This window comes from Talpa occidentalis, unplaced genomic scaffold, assembly GCF_014898055.3.
Source record: "Talpa occidentalis isolate TD23 unplaced genomic scaffold, MPIMG_talOcc4v2.1 talOcc4.14, whole genome shotgun sequence".
Lineage (NCBI taxonomy): Eukaryota > Metazoa > Chordata > Mammalia > Eulipotyphla > Talpidae > Talpa > Talpa occidentalis.
Genome location: NW_023601433.1, coordinates 39,007,688 through 39,031,697, shown reverse-complemented (window position 1 = coordinate 39,031,697; position 24,010 = coordinate 39,007,688). Strand labels below are relative to the sequence as shown.

Sequence of the window (24,010 nt, the reverse complement as noted above, 5' to 3'; positions counted from 1 at the left end):
AAGCAATATACAGATTCAATGCTATTCCAATCAAAATTTCAATGTCATTCTTCAAAGAAATAGAACAATTATTGATGAAATTCATATGGAATCACCAAAAACCCCGAATAGCCAAAGCTCTCCTGAAAAAAAAAGAAGGAAATGGAGGCATCACACTCCCAGACTTCAAACTATACTACAAAGCCATAATCATCAAAACTGCATGGTATTGGAACAAGAACAGACATACAGACCAATGGAATCGAATAGAAAATCCAGAAATAAACCCACAGATTTATGGTCAACTAATCTTTGACAAAGGAGCAAAGACTATGCATTGGAGCAAAGAGAGTTTGTTCAATAAATGGTGCTGGGAAAACTGGGTTGCTACATGCAAAAGAATGAAGCTTGACCACTACCTCACACCATACACAAAAATCAACTCAAAATGGATTAAAGAACTAGACATAAGACCTGAAACCATAAAATACATAGAAGGAAATATAGGTGAAACACTACATGATCTGCATACCAAAGACATCTTTACAGACACATCACCCAAAGCAGTGATAGTGAAGGCAAAGATAAACAGCTGGGACTACATCAAATTAAAGAGCTTCTGCACAGCAAAAGAGACAATAACAAAAACAAAGAGAAACCCCACCAACTGGGAGAACATTTTTGCACCCAACACTAATGATAAAGGACTGATCACAAAAATCTGCAAAGAGCTGATGAGACTCAACAACAACAAAGAAAATAACCCAGTCAAAAAATGGGCAGAAGAGCTAAAAAGAAACTTCTCTGAAGAGGAAATGCAAATGGCCAACAGACATATGAAAAAATGTTCAACATCACTTGTAATCAGGGAAATGCAAATCAAAACTACCATGAGATACCATCTTACACCAGTGAGAATGGCACATATTAAAAAAACTAGCAACAACAAATGTTGGCGAGGGTGTGGAGAAAAAGGAACTCTCCTGCACTGTTGGTGGGAATGCAAACTGGTCCAACCACTATGGAGAGCTGTGTGGAGATTTCTGGACCTACTAAACATAGAGCTTCCATATGATCCAGCAATTCCACTCCTAGGTATTTACCCAAAGGACACAGAAACATCAATTCCAAAGAACACCTGCACCCCTATGTTTATAGCAGCACTATTTACAATAGCTAAGCTTTGGAAACAGCTCAAATGCCCAAAAATAGATGACTGGATCAAGAAGATGTGGTACATATACACCATGGAATATTACTCAGCATTCAAAAAAGATAAACACATGCAATTTGCAGCAACATGGATGGCGCTGGAAGGGATCATGCTCAGCAAAATAAGCCAAAAAGAAAAAGAAAAATACCGGATGGTCTCACTCATAGCAGGAATCTAGAAAACTTAAATAAGGGATCAGGAAAATGAATAACTATAAGAAAGTGAAAATCTAAATCAACAAAAAACTATGAACCAGAGACACTTTTTGGGGGGTGGGGGCCGGGAGGGGAGGGATTGGGGTCAGAATGGGGCATGTGCAGTTGTATGGGGGAATATAAAAATAAAATTTATTATTTTAAAAAAAAAATTAAAAAAAAAAACTTCTACACATTGAAAGAAACCACAGTTAAAACAAAAATGCAGTCTAATGAATGGGAGAAAATATTTGCAAACCATATGTCAGACAACGGGTTAATACACAAAATATGTAATTCATATGAACCAACACAAACAAAAAAATAAAGCCCAATTTAAAAATAGAGGATCTACATAGACATTTACATCAAAGGAGAAATGCAGATGACCAAAAGACACATGAAAAGATGTTCTATATTGCTTACCATTAGGAAATGCAAATCAAAATTACAATGAGATTTCATTTCATACCAGTTAGAATAGCTATTATTAAAAGCTAAGAAATAAGCATTGTCAAGGATGTGGAGAAAAAGGAACCCCTGAGCACTGTTGGTGTGAATGTAAATTGGTGGAGCCACGATGGAAAACAGTATGGAGGTTCATCAAGAAGTTAAAAATAGAACTATCATTCAACCCAATTAATCCCACGTCTGGATATCTATCAGAAGAATATGAAAATACTAATTAAAAAAAGAGATGCATCCCTATGTTAATTATAGTATAATTTACAATAACCAAGATATGTCAATAGCCCAAGTACCATAACAAATGAATAAAGATGTTATATATATATGTGTACACACACACACACACACACACACACACACACTCTTCAGCCATAAAAAAGAAAAATCTTGGCATTTGCAATGACATTCCCCTTTGAGGAGATTATGTTAAGGTAAGTCAGAAGAAGTATGTTTTCACTCATTTCTGGAATAAAATGAAAAACAAAAACCCTTACTCTTACAACAGAATGGCAGTTATGAGAAGGGAAGTATGGGGATGGGGAGAGGAGATCAACTGGTAACTGGATGTTTGATGGTGGCTCGGTAAGGTATGTGCAGTTCTTGAGGTGAAAAATGATCCTGAAGCCTAAACAGTGTTGTAAACTAATGATACCTAAGTAAATAAAGTAGAAGAAAACTTTAAAAAAAAATGACATCACAGGATGGTTCACTGGTACTGTGGTGGTGGGAAAAATTTTGGGGACTACACCTGGGACGAGAAATCAAATATTGTACAAAAATAATGATTAAAAAAAATGAAAATAAAGACATCACAAGAAAATTACAAATATTCCCTATGAACATAAACACAAAAATCCCCAATAATATACTAGCAAACTAAATCTGAAAATATATATATAGAATTACATACTACTAGCATAAAGTGTGGTCCTTCTCAAAACTGCAACTGAAAGATTACATTTACATCATATACTTCTTTTACAGTAATAAAATCTAAATCCAAGATAGTATAAATCCATGATAGGTATAAAATAAAACTGCACTAATTTGCACTAAGGTGATAGATTTCTTGTCAGACATTATTTACTGAATAACATCAAATGATATATATTTTAGTATTAGGATCATGGTATAAAAGTAATTCTAATTTAATGAATCATGCAGCTGTTTGAAAAATAAATTCCATTTTAAGTCAAAGTAATTCTTGGCAATCAAATAGCTTTACTTTTTTATTTTTTTTTTAAAGATTTATTTTTTATTTATTTATACAAGAACTGGGGTACAGGCCAGATGCATGGGAGGGTGAAAGGATTCACCAGAGACAGAGCAGAGAAAAGAACAGGGAGACTGACAAAATACACTGCTGAGGGGAGCAGCAGGCACGACAGGAGAGGTCTGTGGGACCATCGCCAGCAGGCCAGGATCGAACTGGTACTGCTGAGGCTGCGGACAGCTTCACAGCGCGATGCTCAACTGCCTGCGCCACCAGGGGAGGCCCATCTTTACTTTTTTAAATTAAACAATGATTAATGCACTAAAAACTAAACATGCACACAAATTCACATATGTAATTGATTAATCTAAATCTTAAGAGGTTTATATCATTTGCAAAATGTTTTTAATGTTAACTCAAAACACCTGACACACAGAAAAACTAACCTCAGGACCTGAATGTAGAGTCAGGAAACTTTCCACAGCAGTCAAAGTACCTAAAAGAGAATGGTGAGAGCAGAAATAAAAAAAAAATCTACTTAGCCATGACAAATAGTAGTAAACTATTTCTATTCATCTAGGGACCATTTTATCATACTATACTGCTAAAATCAGGAAATCTGTATTGAAAACAGTTTTATTATGTTAAGCAGACTTAAGCAGCTAGTCAGGTAAATTGTCAGAAATAGTAGTTTAGTGTGAACTCTAACTGCTAGTACTGACATAATCTCTTCCAGTGTTCAAGCTGACAACCTCCAATAAGACAACAATTTAGATTGCTCATTCCAGAGGGCCATTAGGACACATTTCTCAAAATTACACTTATGGGAATTATTTTGTTTCCCAATATGACAGCTTTCAAGAAGGCTTATTACTAGTGACTTACAGTGAAAACTATTAAAATGGCCTTGTGATGTCATATACTTACGGGCTGCTAAGGTGAAATAAAAATATAAATAGAAAAGCAGAAAATCTAAGCCAGAAAAAAAAGGGGGGAAATCAACTACACTGACCATGAAAACTAATATACAGGTATAGTGGCTAGTAAATAATTAATTAATCAAGTTCTGAGTTTCTTGATAGTGGTTAAACAAAAGAAAAACATAATGGCCTGGTGATTCTCAAAATCTGATAAAATGAACTATATTCATTTCTTAAAAGATGGTATTCCAACATTAGTTGCAACAGAAAATTAAGACCAGAGGTTTTAGAAAGTTGACAATGAGCAGAATAACAACTAAATCATCAACAATAATGTTACAGCAGAAGAGAACTATAGTCACATTAATGTTGCTACTCTGACTGCTGAGAAAAACCAAGAACAGATTATTAAAGCACAATTTAGTGGAGATGATTCTGAGGATTAGGAGAATATGGTCTGCATATATGTCCCTGTGATCTAAGCCTATCCAAAGAAAGAATGTGGACCTCCTAAAGCAATGTGTAAATGTGAAGCACCTATATAAAACATCAGCTGGGGTGCTTATTAAAATGCTCACTCCTAGGCTTCAATATCTCAAAAAAAGCTTTTATTTATTATGTTTTTAAGATTTATTTATTTATACAAGAACCGGGGTTCAGGCCAGATGCTTGGGAGGGTGAGAGGATTCACCAGAGACATAGTGGGGAACAGAACAGGCAGACTGATGAAATACACTGCTGACGTGAGCAGCAGGCGAGACAGGAGAGGTCTGCCGTGCCATGTGGGACACTCGCCGGCCGGCTGGGATAGAACCAGCGCAGCAGAGGCGGTGGACAGCTTCACAGTGCGGTGCTCAAGGGCCTGCGCCACCAGGGGAGGCCCTCAAAAAAAAGCTTTTAAACAAAGATTAATGTAATAATTCTTTCATGAAAAGAAAACCTATTCAAAATAACTAAAGACTTCTCTCTCTCTTATCTATCCATCCACCAATATATTGAAACAACCTAAATAAGAAATATGAAAACTATCATGAAGAAAATTTTTAAACTTTGCACTCTTAAGAGAATTCTTTTATTAAATGGACACATAGCAGGGTCCATGGATTACAAGATTAAATATCTTTTTTTTTTTTTTAAAGATTTATTTTTTATTTATTTATGTAAGCACTGGGTACAGTCAGAAGCGCGGGAGGGCGAGAGAATTCACCAGAGCCAGAGCGGGGAACAGAACAGGCAGAAGGACCAAAGTACACTGCTGAGGGGAGCAGCGGGCGGCAGGAGAGATCTGCGCGCCATGTGGGACCCTCCTCCCGTGGCCGGGGAGCAGCCGGGGATCGAACCGGCGCTGCAGAGGCTGCGGGCAGCTTCACAACCCAGCGCTCAACCGCTGCGCCACCAGGGAGGCCAGATTAAATATCTCAAAGATGCTCAATTCATGTTTTTTTTTAATTGGGAATTGTCCCAGTGTTTTAGCATTAAATACTGTGATGGTCATTGCCTTCTAATAGCTATTATGTTAAGAAAATATTCTGTTCCCCAAAATCTGAAATCAGTAAATGGCATGAATTCTCAAATCATCTGTGGAAATGGGCATAGTTTTTCACTTTTGATATTCTGATGTGATGATTGTTTTTCTTAATAAATAATGACCTGATATATTATTTTAAAATGCCATTAAAAATTCATTAGCTTTATTTAGTATTTTCTTTTTACTACTAATTTCATAATTAAGGTTGATTAGCAGCTTTCTCCTTTTTTTGCGCTACTTTATTGAGCTTTGGTTTCAGAGTAAACTTTAAATGTAAACTGCAACAATTTCCATGCTTTTAAAGTTCTAAATAAGTTTAACATTGGCACTGGAGTTAACAGTTTCAGGTCATTTTCTAAATGGGCACTTTTAAAATATGCAAGACATTAGTAACTTCTATACTATACTGTTAATAATTTTTTCCATTCTTAGTCTCCATTTTAAAAATCGGGTAAAAAAGATGCCCAGAATTTTGATCAATACTTTCTAGCTTTGTTGGTTAAAAAAATGAAAACCTTTTAACTATATCTATATAAATTGCACTTTAAAATGTTACACTCTAAATAAAATAAATTTGAATTTATAATGGAAGGCAAAAAAGTTTTCCAGAAATTTTATTGCTACAGCCTCACTTCAGAACACATACATATGATCCATGTCAAAAAAAAATGTAGCATCAAGAGAATTTTATAACAAGTGTAGTTATATTAATAACAAGGTATGAGTTTAAATTTAGTTATTTACAGTTGTGTCTTTTCCCAACTAGATTTTAGTTTATCACAATTGCAAACATGTTAAATTCCATTTTAGATGAAATTATTGTCTATGGGTTAATAATTACCATTCATTTTACTTTTGGTATATAATACTCCCAGATCTGCTGGAATACAGTCAAAACCACAGCTTCCGATGATATAAACTCCTTTTTCTGCAGCTTTCTCATGATACTTCCAGTACATTAGTTCCAGAAACTAAAAAATTCAGGACAAAAAAATATGAACCAGAGCTACATAGTAACTGCTACAGCAGTACTATAAGATTTACCTTTAAAACCAATGGAATTAAACTTGAAAAGCTAACTAATATGGCACTGTGACCAAACGTTAACTGTTAAAATGTTTTTTTCCTTAGTTAACAAATATTTATTGTCTATCTACCATGTTCCAGGTGGTGCAGTAGAATGCTGATCTGACATCACACTATCAAGTTTTTAGAGAGACTTTTGAATGTAAAAGTAGTATCTATTCTCAAAAATACAAAGAAAGCAAGAAAAGGTACTCCAAATCACATTACCCAGATGAACATCATAGACATATAAATAGTACAAAGATAGAATGGCAGGAAAGTCGGGAATGCAAGAGGGAAATAATGACTGTTCTAATCCTTAGTCTTTTTTTAAAAAATTATTTTTTAGAACAGTTTTATATTTGCTGAAAATTGAACAGTAAAGTTTCCCAAGTACCCTGCACCCATTTCCTTATTATATCTGTTAAAGTAACATTTGTTCAACAAACCAATATTGATACATTATCATTAACTGAAGTCCACACTTTATTCATATTTACTTAGTTTTTACCTAATGTCCTTTCTCTGTTCTAGAATTCCAACCAGGATAATGCATTACGTATTTTTTAAAAGATTTATTTATTTATACAAGCACTGGGGTACAGTCAGAGGCGTGGGAGGGTGAGAGAATTCACCAGAGCCAGAGTGGAGAGCAGAACAGGCAGACTGACGAAGTACACTGCTGAGGGGAGCAGCAGGCAGCAGGAGAGGTTTGCGCACCATGGGGGACCCTTACCCCATGGGCCGGGGATCGAACCAGCGCTGCAGAGGCTGCTGAGGCTGCAGGCAGCTTCGCAACCCAGCACTCAATCGCTGGGCAACGCCGGGGAGGCCCCGCATTACATTTAATTGTCATGTCTCCTTAGGTCCCTCTTGGCTGTTACAGTTTCTTAGACTTTCCTTATTGGTGACTTTAACAGTTTCTCAGAGAATTGGTAAAGCATTCTGTAGATTCCCCCTCTACTGGAATTTATCTCATAATATTCTCATGACTGGAGTTACAAGATTTGGGGAAGAAACAGGGGTAAAACATGTCATTTTGTCACATCCCACCAAGGGTACACACTAGCAATATGATTTCTCACTGCTGATGTTGACCTTGAAAATCTGGCTGAGAAATATTTATCAGGTTTCTCCACTGTCAAGTCACCTTTGTCCCCCTCTTTTCCATTCTGTACTCTTTGGGAGAACTGGCTATATGTTGTCCTTATGTAAGAAATGGGGAATTTATGTTCCCCTCCTTGAGGCAAAAAATCTACATAAATTATTTGTAATTCTTCTGTAAAGATTTGTCTCTTCCTCTTCCTTTACCCATTTTTTAATTAATTGAATTTGCATCATTGACTTATAAATTTCCTATATATTCTGGATCTTTATTAGGTTTTGATATCACTTCTATGGTAGTTTATAATGGTAACTTAAAAGTGATTCATTATTTTCTTTGCTCTGGAATATTTAACTAAGATAGGAATTGTTTTTATTTATATTTTCTACCTTTTCTTGAATCAATTTTGACAATTTATACTTTCTTAGTATCTCCAATTTATATATATATATATTTTTTTTAAATGTTTTTTTTTTTTTTTTAAGATTTATTTATTTATTTATTTATACAAGCACTGGGTATAGTCAGAAGCGCGGGAGGGTGAGAGAATTCACCAGAGTCAGAGCAGGATGCAGAACAGGCAGAAGGACCGAAGTACACTGCTGAGGGGAGCAGCGGGCGGCAGGAGAGGTCTGCGCGCCATGTGGGACCCTCCTCTGGTGGCTGGGGAGCAGCCAGGGATCGAGCAGCCGGGGATTGAACCGGCACTGCAGAGGCTGCGGGCAGCTTCGCAACCCAGCGCTCAACCGCTGCGCCACCGGGGAGGCCCAGTATCTCCAATTTATATTACTAATCAATAAACATGCTATCTTGGCACACTGATGATATAATCAATAAAGACTATAGGGATAAATGAGGATACAGTTTTAAAGCTTAGAGCTTCCTATAGTCCAGCAAATCTCAATTCAAGTCTTTTTTTTTTTTTAAAGATTTTATTTATTTATTTGTTTATTTATTTATTTTATTTATTTATACAAGCACTGGGTACAGTCAGAAGCGCGGGAGGGTGAGAGAACTCACCAGAGCCAGAGCAGGGAGCAGAGCAGGCAGAAGGACCGAAGTACACTGCTGAGGGGAGCAGCGGGCGGCAGGAGAGGTCTGCGCGCCATATGGGACCCTCCTCCGGTGGCCGGGGAGCAGCCGGGGATTGAACTGGCGCTGCAGAGGCTGCGGGCAGCTTCGCAACCCAGCGCTGCGCCACTGGGGAGGCCCTCAATTCAAATGGGTAAACTAAGAGGTCTTAGTTCTTCTACTTATTAGTTGCATAATTCTGAGTTATTTATTTAACCTTCCTAAACTTCAATTTCTTCATCTATAAAATAGGTGGAAAAAGGCCTCCCTGGTGGCGCAAGGGATTAAGCACCACACTATGAAGCAATCCACAGCCTCTGCAGCGCAAGTTCGATCCCCGGCACGCCAGGGAGCAACCCACATGGCACAGCAGACCTCTCCTGTCTTGCCTGCTGCTCCCCTCAGCAGTCTATTTCATCAGTCTGCCTGCTCTATTCCCCACTCCGTCTCTGGTGAGTCCTCTCACCCCCTGCATCTCTGGCCTGTACCCCAGCTCTTGTATACATAAATAAATCTTTAAAAAAAAAAATGGGAAAAGATACCTATCTTATAGGAATGTCGAAAAAGTTACATAAAATACTTAGCATAATGTTAGGTATGTGGTAAGTATTCATTAAATGCAAACATTTAAAATTTTTCAAATAAAGGAATTTTTTCACTTATATTTCTGTAATATGTAAAGGTGCTAATTTTAAAAAGGGAATTATGAAAAAGTTCTAAACGTAAGATTCAGAGAAAGGTACTCAGAACACTATTTTGATTAATTTCATTTATCAAAATAAAATCAGTACATCCTATATACATATAAAAATCAGTACATCATATATACGTACATACACATATGCACATACATATACATATATATACATAAATCAATACACCCTGTATACAATGAACCTGAAACAAATGAGGGTGCAGCAAAGAAAAAAAAATCCAGAAAACTAAAGGTACAACTTTACCATCATGCTCTCTTTCAAGTTATCAGTGGAATATCAGCTCTAAAAACTAAAGAGATGTCATCAACTTCTAAACTATGTCCGCAACATTACACTATTTTCCACTTTCTTCTTTATTTTACATACCTGAGGTTCTCCACAGATGTCAACACAGCTAGTTCCATTTTCAACACATGCTTTTACTACAGGTTCTCCATAAAAGCGATACTGCAGAAATAGAGAAAACCAACAGTTTACTCTTACTTGGCAAGTTTAAATGAATGCAATACCATTGCATTTTGAAAGTACAGTCTTGGTTATTAAGAAACTAAATATTAATAAAATAACCTAGAGATAAAAACGAGAAAATAATGTAGCTACGCTAAACAATCTCCCATAGTGAAAAGCCATGATGGAATTAAAAAGGATAGGGCTTACCCCCAACTAAAGATAAAATGGGAAGTTTTATAGAAGTGATTCATTTGAGTTGACCCTTCTGAATCAGGTTTTCTGAGGCAGACTCCAGTAATGTGCATAGGTGAAGCCTCACAGATGAAGAGTAAGGATTTACCAGGAAAAAGAAAAATCCAGATTAAAGAAGTGTATGTAAAGCTATAAGACAGGGATATTCAGGATACCAGAAGCACAGACTAATGGAGAGGGGATGGTAAATGTCTGGAAAGAAACATTTGGGCCAGATTAGGAAGAGCCATGAGTTGCCATGCTACCAACACTGAACTTTATTTTTTTTTGGATTTCTCAGCTCTCCTGGAGAATTTTAAATAGTACAGTGGTATGAGATTTATTGTATAAACATCTCACTCTGCATGCAGCATGGGAAAACAAGACATATGATCAGTAAGAAATAATGAAGGACAAAACTAAGCAGAAATATATACAAAGGATGAGATATAACAACATGGCAAAAATTATTGGACATCCTGATTTGCTGAACACGGGGGACCAACAGCTAGTGATACTATAAAGCAAAATAAAGAAAAACAGGTTGAGGGGATAAGTTTAATATTGGACAGAGTAGATATTCTGAACCTGTACCATACTGGATGTCCCAAATTATTTGTTGCTCAAACTAAAGGAAAACAAAATGTTAATGTGTAACACTTAATAACATCAGGATCTGTCCCATTTCAAAGTATTTATTTTTTTCCTATATGAAGACAGCATAAGGAACAGCACAAACCTCTCTGCTTTTCTCATTCTGACAGCAAAAGATGTAGGAAAGAGATACTCTTTTCCTTTTAGCCCTTAAGAAACAGGTAAAACAACACTTAAAAGATAGGGCAACGCAATATTGACCTTTTCAAGTAGGTCAGATGGCTGTCCTCTTTTACTTACCCAAAAAGCCAACTAGCCTCCTCCTCCCCTTTAAGAATAACAAATGACATTAAAATTACTGAACTAGTAAAGTGTATTTAAATTCTAGTTCCTTCTCTGCCATTAATCAACCTCATAAAATTGCTGAAGTGCATACTTCTCAGACAAGGTAGTATAATGGGACAAAGAAGGGTTTTTTCAGGGCAGAAAGATTCAAGTTCACTCCCTAAATACATTATCTATTACCTATATAAATTGATTCACAATTACATGGATTACTATATTAATATCCATTTTAAACATACATAAAAGAAAAAAGTGGAGATTAAAATAGATGTCAAAATTCTTTTTCTGTATCAACTGGAACACGCTGGGTAATTCTTAAGATTTACACATATCCTCTTGGAAACTCATTTAGAGAATTCTTTAGCCTTTCTTTTTGTTATCTTACCCCAGTTTCTCAAGTTGGCTAGCATTCCACCTGCTTAGAATTACCTGGGTCACTTGTTAAACACGCTGGTTATTTATTCCCACTGTAAGTCCCTTCTGAATCAGGATTTTTGGGGTAGACCCCAGTAACCTGCATATAAAATAAGCCCCATAGGCAATTCTTGTTCATTAGAGCTAGAGCATTGCCTATCTAGACATTCTCCCTAGAAAATTTCATCTACATTTCCTGACTTCAACTACAACATATATGCTGATGATATTCAACCTCTATCTCCAGAGCGTGTTACTGATAAGATTTCCTTATTTGTGTATTCTGTTAGAAAGTTGATGACCACCAAGAGCACAAGATATATGGCATGTTTTATGAATAAAACTGTTCATTTTAGCTTCATTTTTCCTCCTCTATTTTCTTCATCCTGATTTCGTCTTACTTAAAAAAAAATTCCACCATCTTGTATGCATGTGCTATTTTAATTAATGTAAGAATATACTGCAGATAGCTCAGTTTCAACATGTTCAAAATCAAATTCATCACTTCTCCCAAAACCTGTTTTTCCTCCTACACTTCCTAGCACTAGAACATTCAAGTGTAGGCTCTAGTTCAGACTGCCTATGTTTCACTTCTGCTATCTTTTCTTTTCTAACCCAAAAGAGAAGATAATGAGACAAGACCATAAAAATGGGCTGAACAGCATGGTTTGTCTAGCACATGGGGTTTAAAGTTAAGCCTGATTTAAATTCAGGCCCTATACTCACTGTGATCCTGGACAAGTTACTTTATCAACCTTCAATTTCTTTGGGGAAAAAAAAGGATAGTTACAGCATGTACTTCACTGGGTTGTAGTGAAGATGAAATCAGGTAATACTAAGAGCTTAGCAAAGTACTGGGCACTAGACTCAGTAAATGTTAGTTTTATTCTTTTTTTTTTTTTTAAAGATTTATTTATTTATTTATACAAGCACTGGGTATAGTCAGAAGGCAGCAGGGTGAGAGAATTCACCAGAGCCAGAGTGGGGAAAAGAACAGGTAGACTGATGAAATACACTGCTGAGGGGAGCGGCGGGCGCGGCAGGAGAGGTCTGCGCACCATGTGGGACTCTCGCCGGCGGCCGGGGATCAAACCGGCGCTGTACAGGCTGCAGGCAGCTTCGCAGCCCAGCGCTCAACCATTGCGCCTCCAAGGGAAGCCCCTAGTTTTATTATTTTTTGTTTTTATTATTGGCATCATTCTCCACACAATTCTCAGATGAAAAACATGGAAGTTGTTTCTGGCTCTATCTATTCTGGAAGTCACCGAGTTTTAAATCAAATCATTCCCCCCTCCTCTACACTTCCAAATCTTAGTTCACACCCGTGACCCCTCACCTAACTTAATACAAACAGTAACTGTCTTCACTGCAGCCAATGCAGCCCCAAGAAATATGAAATCATTCTAAAATAAAAATCTGCTATCATCCTTGGTCCCACCCCCACATATCCATCTTAAAATTCTTCACTACGTCTCCAGTGCCTATCACACAGTATAAAATTCATACTTCTTAGCATGTATGTCAGAAAAAGTCTTCAAGCATCATGTCACACCAGAGCCCTTTAATCCCCATATTTCAGCAATTCTAAATTCCCTATAATTGCCTAAACATACTTAGGCAATTATGTATGTTTTGCCTAACATAACAATGTTAGGCAATAACATAACATAACAATGTTATGTATGTTTTTGCCTAACATGCTGTTTCTTCACATTCATATGTTTTTGCTTTTACTATATGGAACATCTTCTACCCATTCTGTGACTTCCGGGCTTTCTCCCAACTTCTCCAGGTTTAGCATTTTAGCCTCAGGTTCACTTCTCATGCCTCAGCTAGTAAGCTGTAAGTCTTTCAGCTATTCGGTTTATGTACAAGTATTGGCAAGTTACAGTAAAACATTAATGAGCTTCTGAAAATAATAACTCCTTCTGGAAAGAGTTCACACTTTCCTATCCACTATAAGTGTCCCACACCTTATATCGTATTCTTTTCACCTGAACTACTACCCCTTTGGGTAATCTAAGGGTGAGACTTCCACACAAATATTCCTAAACCATTATGATTTCTTTCTTAGTACTCTTGTGTTTTTATGAGATGAATGGACAGAGTTAGAATAGCAATCTTTGATCTCAAAGAAGACAAGTTCCCCTCGTGAAGTCAATTTATAGGTCAAAACTGCAATCCTGCTCTCAAAACTTCATGTTCTAACCCAATGGTCTCCCAAGTAGGTGTGTACAGAATGATCCCTTGAATGTAGAAATAAATATTAATATTTTTATTCATGCTAAGTGTTACAGGAAACACAAGAGAAAAGTTAAGTTTTAGGGCCTCCCTGGTGGTACAGAGATTAAAGTCTTAGTGCTATCAAGCTAACGTCAGCCACTGCGGCATGAGTTCAATCCCTAGCCAGGGAGCTACCCACATGGCACAGCAGGCCTCTCCTGTCTCACCTACTGCTCCCCTCAACAGTGTATTTCAGTAGATCTGCCTGTTCTGCTCCCCACTCTGTCTCTGGTGAACAATCACACCCCCTGCACCTCTGGCCTACACACCAGTTCTTGTATGAATAATCTTTAGAAAAAAAGTTAAGTTTTGTTAGTAGTTAATATATTCGTTGAATGCAGAATGTTCCTTGGTCATGTGGCCATATACTGAATATAGATACTAAAGATATCCTGAGGGCAATGGGGGGGAGTTCCACAATACATAGGGGTCATAATGACACCCTCATTCATTCAGTCATTTTGGGGACATTTGACCTAATTTTTGTTTACATATACTGATAAGTTTAACCACTATTATTTGGCTTTAACTAAATAAACCCTCATAAAATAGACAAAAACAAAACAAAGACCCCAATTTGCAAAGAAACAAGTTTTGAGTCCAAACTGGCACAGGAGATACTTGTACCCTTGAGAGCATAAATTCTCTCTCTAAATCACCCTTATTACAAAGTGAAAATGACAATCTAAGTAGAGATTAGGGAGGAGCAGATTTGGGGGGCAAAAACCCGGAGACTGAGAAGCCAAGTGGAAACATCCGGAATTAGGTAGTTACATTCATCAGTCTGGAGGTTAAGGGGAGGTCCTCACTGGAGATAAATTAAATTAGGTATTATCAACATACAGTTAGTATTTAACCATGGCATCCAACCCATTCTGATCATAATTCATGCTTCTAAGAAATTCATTTCCCAGAGCAGCACCATACACAAATATATCTAACTGAAATTAAAGATTTACAAACCAGCAGTACTTACCATTATTATATAATTCACCCTACTTCCTATTCCAAGTATCTCATGTTTGTTTGTTTTTTAAAGATTTATCCATTTATGCATACAAGAGCTGGGGTACAGGCCAGAGATGTGGGGGTGAGAGGATTCACCACAGAGTGGGGAATAGAACAGGCAGACTGGCCGAAACACACTGCTATGGGGAGCAGCGGGCGAGATACGAGAGGTCTGCTGTGCCATGTGGGTAGCTCCCTGGCCAGCTGGGGATCAAACTCGTGCTGCAGAGGCTACGGATTGCTTCATAGTGCGGTGCTTAACCCCTTGCGCCACCAGGGAGGCCCTGTCTCATGTTTTTTAATTTAATTTTTTACTGTAGTAAAGTATACATAACAATTTACCATTTAAAACTGCTTAAGCAGGGGCATTCCCTGGTGGCACAGCAGTTGAGTGCTGGGCTGCAGGGCTGCCCTTAGCCTCTGCAGCACCGGTTCATTCCCCGGCTGCTGGCGAGGGTCCCACAAAAAAACAAAAACAAAAAACAAAAAAACTGCTTAAGCATCCAGTTCAGTGGCATTAAGCACATTTACCACCATTCATCTCCAGAATTTTTTCATTTCCCCCAAATGAAACTCTGTTCCCATGAAATACTTTCCTTCCCAATCAGTCCTTGGCAACCAACCATTCTACCTCTAGAGTACTTGTTGACTTCATGAAAGTCCTCACTATCTTATTTCCACTTAATATAAAAGAATGCCTATTGCTGACTAGGGACTGGGGACTGCTTCTGTATATGCAGGTTTTCCTGCATGTAAGTGATTTAGTTTAATGCAAGAGAGGTAAGAGAAAATGGGATTAGTGATTGAAAACAGGAAGACACACTGTATAAGGGTTTCATTCTGGGCCTCCTATTCACAGGCCTTAGCAGCCCTGCAATGGATCTGCCTAATTCTTTCGCATCAAGAAGTTGATTTTGTGAGCCATTTCCATATTGTAGACACGCTCTCAGGTTTCATAGCACTCTCACTGTTGCCAGTGGCAAGGTTTCTCATAGCACTGCCGTTGCTTAATGTCCTCAATGAGCCCGTCCATAGTGAGGGTTCTAAGGTCTGTATTTATCTTCAATTTTCCCTTCCTGCACCATCACAGCCCTAGCAAAGAACTTCAGACACTTTGCCATGACTTTAGATCTAAGTCTTCACTCTGCGGGACTGCACACCCCACAGGACCCAAGTTTTTTTTTCTTTTTAATGCTGATTCTCAGCCTAGATTGATTTCACCCTATACTGGCCAATCAGTTTCTGTTTGGGATAATGAAGATTCACAAACTGTGAATATACTTAATGTCACTGAAGAATATACTTAAAAAAGGTTAACAAGGTAAATTTTATGTTATGTATATTTTTACCATAACAATTATTTTTTAAAACTGGCCCAGAGAGTGTAAACAGAGGAGAGTTTCTAAGGCTTGAGCTCAGAGGCCTCTAGCATTTTCTGGAGGATAAAGAAATTGAACAAGGGAGACTGAGATAAAGCTGGGGGACAAGAGGAATCCAGGAGGGAACAAGAATGCAGAAACCAAGAAAAGAAAGTGAGAGACTGGAAAAATTACCAAAAGGTATGAGAAGGGCTGAGAATTGACAACTAAAACTGACAGAATCATTTCATTGAAGTAGTGAGGATAAAAGTCTAAGAATAGTTTAAGTTAGAATAGGACATAAGGAAGTAAGAGAATTCTTCCAAGGTATTTTACGAAGGAGGCACATAAAAATGGATTCACTGGAGGGACATGTGGAATTAAGGGAAGTTTTTTTAAAGATGGAAGATATAATCCCCTACTTGTATAATGACAGAAGCAATCTAGTCAAGAGGGAAAATTTGGTAAGAAGAATGTGTGTGATATTGCACCCAATATAAGCACGGCAGTTTTTCCTTGTAACAAGAGGTAAGGCATGGGCCTCCCCGGTGGCGCAGCGGTTGAGCGCTGGGTTGCGAAGCTGCCCGCAGCCTCCGCGGTGCCGGTTCGATCCCCGGCTGCTCCCCGGCCACAGGAGGAGGGTCCCACATGGCGCGCAGACCTCTCCTGCCGCCCGCTGCTCCCCTCAGCAGTGTACTTCGGTCCTTCTGCCTGCTCTGCTCCCCGCTCTGGCTCTGGTGAATTCTCTCACCCTCCTGCGCTTCTGACTGTACCCAGTGCTTGTATAAATAAATAAAAAATAATAATAAAAAAAAAAAAACAAGAGGTAAGGCAGAGTTAGGGTACAGTGCAGGGAGGTCAATATGAAGAAATTAGCTTCTGGCAGTTTCTATTTTCGTAGAAAAAGAAGAAAGAAATTAAATCATCAGATAAGGATGAGGAAAGATGGGTGGGATACTAAAAATGTGACAAAAAAGAAGTTGTGAAACTATTGTTTCAGGAGTAGAATAGAGAATAACCCAGAGAAATGCACCAGAAATGCTAGAGGTGCTGAGATCCCATGTGAGGTTTGTTAACCACAAATTCAAAGTGGGACTGGCAGTATGGAGATGCATTTTTCTCCAGTCGCACTGGGTTACTCCTATCAAGCGAGGAGTAGGCAGTTCTAGAATAACAAGGTTACAGGGGGATTTTCAGAGTACTGGAGAGGGAAGAACAAGTGAGTAGGCTGAGAGTATATATGAGAGTGATTATATCAACAAACAATAGAATGTAAGCTAGTTAAGAATAACGCTAAGCAATTTAAATATTTTTACTTAATAAAAAAACTTTTTGCTTTCAATAAAAACATGCTTTACAACAACTTTCTAAATGCTCAGCTTTCCAACATTTTGCCAATTGTGACAGCTTTCTCAGATGCGTAAAAGTCACCAACATTCACCTTGTGATACATGCCAAAGTATCCCTTTCATATCAGCACAATAACAAAAGCTGGTGTTTCGACTCTGAAAATAGACTGTGAATCCAAACACTTCTCCCTTCTTCCACTATCACCCCATGCTGGGCTTGCTTGGGCCTTTCCCTATTGTTCCTTACCAAGGAATTTCAAAATCAGATCATGCCTTGCTTTCAACCATTCAATAACACCATTGTATTTAGCAGAAAACTCAAATCCTAGCCTTGACCTGTAAGAACATATGTGACCTAGATCCTGAGTACTTCTACAGTCTAACTTCTACCTCTCGCCCTTAAGACCCAGTTACACGAGCTACTCACCCTGGTCTCTCACATTCCTCAGTCTTGCGAAGCAAGACTTGTATTTGCAGGACCTTGTATTTGCTTTCCCATTGTAGAGTAAGGTAAAAAGTATCAGGCTTTTCTGCCCTCCCACCATCAGGTTAGATGATGGATCTTTGCGGTACTGAATGCATGCCTGATGGCGGGCACCTGGAGTAGGATGTGGGCATAGGTAGATGGGATTCACCTGGGCTAAGACTGGGCTTTTAAGGGCGGCGTCACGGGGACGCCAGCAGAGGAGAAGCAGGAGAGCAGAGAGAATGCGAGAGAACGCCAGAGAGCCCAGAAGGAGTTAAGACTTGCTGGGGGCCAGGAGGCCTACCAGCCTCCCCGACCCCCCGGCACCCCTACCTGCCATGTACCTGGTAAATCCCAATAAAAGCCTGCAAAAGCCACTGAGGACTCCAGGACTCTCCTCCTTTACCCGGTCTGCTGGATTAGAAAACCTGCTCAGTGGCCCTTCCTGCCCACTACGTTTGGTGTAAGTCGGCAAGATGATCCATGCAGACGGGTATAGAGCCCTTCAAAGACCTCTGGAGGGACTGAGGAGTAGCAGACCTAAAGCCTGTGACAACGCTGGAGGCGTCATGGCACAGGAGGTGGACAAGGTCCGGGAGCTACGGGATGAGACCTCGCCTGGAGAAGATGCCCAAGAGGACCAGCCAACGACCCCTGAGGCAGCAGAGCAGAATCGTTGGGGGAAAAAAGGACCACGATTCAGAGCTCCTCAATGTGGAAAAAGGAAGAAGCCTATGGACTTGGGACTAATAGACTTGGACTGACAATCCTGCCAGAAGGCGGAGGAACCTTGGCAGGTTGTTAAGTTTTGGGGATCCTGGGGGTGGATGGTATAGTATATAAACCCCAGGAGATGGGAATCTGGGGGTGGCCAGTGGGCCTCAGTGGCCAAAAGCAGCCTGTGTACTGCCCAGCAGTGAGGCAGAGGAGAAAAGCCAACTGAGAAGGCAAAAGCTGGTGCTGAGACTGAGAAGCCTTGAGCGGCGCTTAAGCACTAAGTAAGCTAAAGGCCAGTGAGTCTCTTAAAATCACCTGTGGGTGATGCCCTGCTCACGGCTGAGTGAGGGTGAGGAGCTGAGGAACCTGTCCTTGGGGGATGGGTGGGGAGCATGGCTTGCGGTGGAGCCCACAGCCAAAAAGGGGACCCAAGAGAGGCCGCGTGTGGAGCTTGTATCCATGGATCCCCAACCCATGTGCTTGTGCAGTGGGGTTTGGCCTGAGTGCAGGGGTCTGTGTGTCGCACTGGTGGCTATGAAAGCCTAGTGTTGGAGTGACCGCAGACAGAAACCTGATTGGGCGATTACCCCCAAAGAATAGAGAATCCCCAATCCAATAGTGAGTGCATCCTGGGGGTGGATGCAGTGTGTGGCTTGTGGCAGAGACCAGAGTTAGAGAAGGTCAGGAATCCTGACGGCTCCTAGGCATGTGACGGTAGATGCCGTGAGTGATTCCCCTCCTTCTCATGAGCAGTGCCTTCGGCAGCAGAAGTGGTGGATCATCTGCTGGTGCCAATAATTATCTTTTGCCACTAGGTTGGTGCCCTGCCTGGACTTATTTGTGTTCTGTTATATTGTGATATATTTCATTTGCTTTTGTGGGCCATGGCTGCAGTGTTCTATTGCCAAGAGAAATGTATATGACTTGTATAGACTGGCAGAAAACCCTGAGGGGGGGAGGACTGTAGGGTAAGGTAAAAAGTATCAGGCTGTTCTGCCCTCCCGCCATCAGGATAGATGACAGAACCCGGTGATGCTGAATGCATGCCTGATGGCTGGCACCTGGAATAGGGTGTGGGCATACGTAGATGGGATTCACCTGGGCTTTTAAGGGCAGCATCACGGGGACGCCAGCAGAAGAGAAGCAAGAGCAGAGAAGCAGAGAGAACACCGGAGAGTGCAGAAAGAGTGAAGACTTGCTGGGGGCTGGGAGGCCTACCGGCCTCCCAGTACCTCTACCTGCCATATACCCAGTAAATCCCAATAAAAGCCTGCAAAAACCACTGAGGACTCCAGGACTCTCCTTTACTCAGTCTGCTGGATTAGAAAACCTGCTCAGTGTCTCTTCCTGCCCACCACACCCATGAAATACCCTTTCTCCTCAAATACTCAACATGATTTAACTCCCACTTCGTTGAGGTCTCTGCTCAAATGTCAATTTCTCACAGAAGCCTTCCCTGACTATCCATTTAGGGATAGGGACTGATGTGCCAACATCTTAAATCATTTTACCCTGCTCTATTTTTCTTCAAAGCACTTCTGACCATTATAATTTTTTTTCCTATCTCCCCCACTGGACTATAAGTTCCACAAGGGATTTTCTGTATTCACCCTTAAGTCCCAGAGACCTAGATTAGAGCATTGTATATTCAGTATTTATGGAATTAATCATCAATCCTTTTTAATATCGATTTTTGCATGTTTTCAGCAATTATAGAAATATAATTTATAAATACATAAAAATACATGAGGGGTACACACACAACTGTTTTTTAGAGTTTACAGTTAAAAAGCTATGGCAACCACAGCTGCAAGCAACAAACAAGCCAGACACACTCCCATGGAAAGTGTCTCTCTCTCTCTGTCTCTCTCTCTCTCTTCACCCCCCTCAGGAGACTTGGGCCATATTCATACCTTATGCTCCTCAAGGGGTGAAAATACTCTATATATATGGGGTTAAGGCCCTGACCAACTCTTCTGTTCTCTGCCTTTGTGTTCCAGATTTAGCTTGAATGAATGGATTGTTTGTTCTGACACAAAGCAGGGTTGATTACTTACTGGTCCTACACAATTGAGGACAACTGCTGCCTGTTTAGCCATTTCATCAAGTGAGGCTGGATTACTGATATCACAAATTATTATTCCAACTTCAGTTGACAGTGATGGTCTTCCTAAAATAAGAAATACATTATTTTAAGCAAATCCTGACACAGTGTTATTATCTTCCAGATCTTTTTATAGTAATCACTGGTAGCTAATTTATTATATTGAAAGCTAACTCTCCCTCTGAAACAAAAGATAAAATTTTTTAACCAGATAATTAAAAAACAGGAAAAGGTTATGGGGAAATGGAGTTAATATTGAGTTACCAATCTTTTTAAAAATTAACATAACAATGTAGGTTGTGATACTACTGTTGGATGTTAAATAGATTACAGTCAGACTTCCTCTGCCAAGAATTATAAAGGGAGTTTCTCATCAACTATTAAGCAATTACATATGATGCAATTATGGGGGTTAAGGGCTGTCCTGAACAGTAACATAAAGAGAACAGGACTCTGAGGTCAAAAGTATAGTCTAGGTAAGAAAACTCAGGCTCCTCCAGAAATAACTGCAATTAACTGAATCAACAGAGTAATGCAGGTTTCCATGTGTCAAGGGGTAGTCCCTGAAATAACCATCAGGGCATTACAAATAATAGGTAACAAGGTGTACTAGTTAGTCCAGTGAATTTTCTCTTTTGGAAAAATAAAAAAGGCCAAAACGCTTTTGGTCAAGACTCCTTATTTGGTATTAGCTGCACAAGGAGTTGTAGGAGGCACCACCCTACATGTATCTTCTGTACATAACTATAAACAGTATTCTATATTCCCACCATAAACAGAGTTGTGTGGAATTATGATATGAAAATTAAAGAATGTGGTATAACCAGAACTCCAACAGGTGCCATTGGTCTGTATGAGAGGAGACCGGGGTGGAAAATTAAAAACCAAATTTACAGGCTACTGAGTGCTAAATTAAAGATGTCTCCCCGCAACATGAGCATAGGATTTCTGCATGTATGTTCAAAATGTGTCTCCCCAACACTTAGAACAGCACAGAAAAGACCATTCAAAAAAATTAAGTTTGGACGAATGCTGAAAGAATTAGTAGAGGCTTCAAAAAGAAACACAAACTTTTTTTTTCCTGAATGAAGCAGTTTATAGCAGCACTGTTTACAATAGCTAAGCTTTGGAAACAGCCCAAATGCCCAAAAATAGATGACTGGATTAAGAAGATGTGGTACATATATACCATGGAATATTACTCAGCATTCAAAAAGGATAAACACATGCAATTTGCAGCAACATGGATGGCGCTGGAAGGGATCATGCTCAGTGAAATAAGCCAAAAAGAAAAAGAAAAATACCGGATGGTCTCACTCATAGCAGGAATCTAGAAAACTTAAATAAGGGACCAGAAAAATGAATAACTATAAGAAAGCGAAAATCAAAATCAACAAAAAACTATGAACCAGAGACACTTTTTTGGGGGTGAGGGGCGGGAGGGGAAGGATTGGGGTCAGAATGGGGGGGTTGCAATTGTATGGTGAATATAAAAATAAAATTTATTATTTAAAAAAAAAAAAGGAGAGAATGAATTAGAGAGACTCAGACAGATAATACAAACTAAATTCCAGAAGCTTGGTGCTTTGAGGAAATATCAAAGAGGGAGAAGTAATTTATAGATGAAGAGGGAGTGGTTGGGATATGGGTAAATATTCGTAAGGATAGACTTTGATCCAGACTTTGAAGGATAGTTAACACTTGACATTGCGATAGGGGTGAAAGGTCATTTCAGAATTCTTGGAGCAGAAGAACACAGATCCAGAAGTATCAATACAAAAAATATGGGACACACATGAGGGTCAGTGAGTAGTTCTATTTGGCAAGGTTTAGTTTGGCATTCAGAAGTAAATTTTTCTCTCTTAAAAAAAAAAGACTGCAGGATTCTCAGAAGCCCAAAACAAAAACCACAAAGACTTTACCAGTAAACCTCTCAAGCTTTCTCTCCCACCTTGAAAACACAAGGCAAACAAAGCGTGCAAACAATCTCAAGCCAATGCTCTACTTTTTTCATACGCCCAAATTTCAAGAAATCTCCAATCATACCAAGGACCCTTGCTCTAGTCTAGGAGGGAGCAATGAAAAACTCAAGTTCTGGACTCTCGCCTGCGGGACTGCCAAACTGGAGGAGATACTCAAATTTTTAAAATATCATCTCTTAATTTAGTTGGAGAAACAATGCCATCACACCACCCTTGGAAGCGTCGCTCTCCTCCTCCTAGGGGAGGCGGGCTTGGGGACTTGGGGACACCTAGGGGAGCACCCCTGGAGGGGAAACGCTCCTCGCGCGCGACTCGAAGCCGTCAGCCCCGCGGAGGGGGCCCCGGGGACCGCGCCACCCGCCCCCTTTACCCAGCTTCAAGGCAGCCCTATCCAGCACTCGCTGCAGCTTCTCCCGGCTGCGGCCCGCCACGGCCCAGGGCAGGTGGGCGCTCCGCCCCGGGTCCACCTGCTCCCGGGCCACCTCCTCCGTCACGAACTGGCCGGTGAAGCCCGAGGCGCCAAACACCACCAGGTGGAACGGCCTCTTGTCGGTCGCCATGACTAGCCCGCTGCGAGCGGAGCACCGGGGAGGGCTGAGTTCACGGCGCCTGCGCCTCAGGCAGCGACCCCAGCACCGGGCGCAGCAACCGCCTCCGTCAGGGCCGCCGACGTCGCCGCCACTGGCGCGCCGCGCTCCCGACACCCGCGCGCGGCCCCGCGCAAGGGCCCCGCCCACGCCCACGCCCAGGCCCACGCCGCGCGCCCCGCCGCCTCGGCCCCGGGAGGCTTCGGCGGCCGGACTGCGCGCGGCCTGGGCTCCGGCTGCGGAGCCGCTTCCGGGGCTGGCAGGAGCTGCGGGCGGCCCGTCCTGCGGCCCATCGTTTGTCCCGCGCGGCGCTGACCGCCCGAGGGATCACATCTCCGCGCCCTCGGGAGGCTGGAGGCGGCTGCCACTAGCTCCTCCTGTTATTCCAGGGGGTTGCGCAAGGAATTCGCCAAAACCTGGTGACTGGACGGTAGTGCCCACGCCAAGAACTTTTTTTGTGTATTTGTGTCTTCCAGGTGTATTGGCCAAGGGATGTCTGTGAAGCTGCTGGACAAGGGGGAGGACCCGGGGCTCGCAGTCGAATGCACCCTGTAACATCTCTGGCGGATAAGCCGGGGGCCACCCAGCCACTTTCCCCTGCGCCACCCCTTGGGAATCAGAGGGACGGACTGAGGGGCCCCACTTTGCAT

The 24,010-nt window shown here is 40.6% G+C and overlaps 1 protein-coding gene and 1 pseudogene across 1 annotated transcript in view; both read right to left on the bottom strand.

The window, feature by feature from the left end:
• The window catches only part of SCCPDH (saccharopine dehydrogenase (putative)), a 44,805-nt gene extending 21,378 nt beyond the window's left edge, over positions 1–23,427 (bottom strand). The window contains exons 1-5 of the mRNA XM_037510326.2: positions 23,144–23,427; positions 20,745–20,857; positions 9,839–9,919; positions 6,357–6,486; positions 3,514–3,563 (exon numbers count right to left, since the gene is read on the bottom strand). Coding sequence (XP_037366223.1) covers positions 3,514–3,563; positions 6,357–6,486; positions 9,839–9,919; positions 20,745–20,857; positions 23,144–23,333 — 564 coding nt within the window. The 5' untranslated portion in view covers positions 23,334–23,427. The remainder of the gene's footprint in view (positions 1–3,513; positions 3,564–6,356; positions 6,487–9,838; positions 9,920–20,744; positions 20,858–23,143) is intronic.
• LOC119244548 (28S ribosomal protein S21, mitochondrial-like) lies at positions 15,660–16,688 on the bottom strand (annotated as a pseudogene).
• Positions 23,428–24,010: the final 583 nt, after the last annotated feature.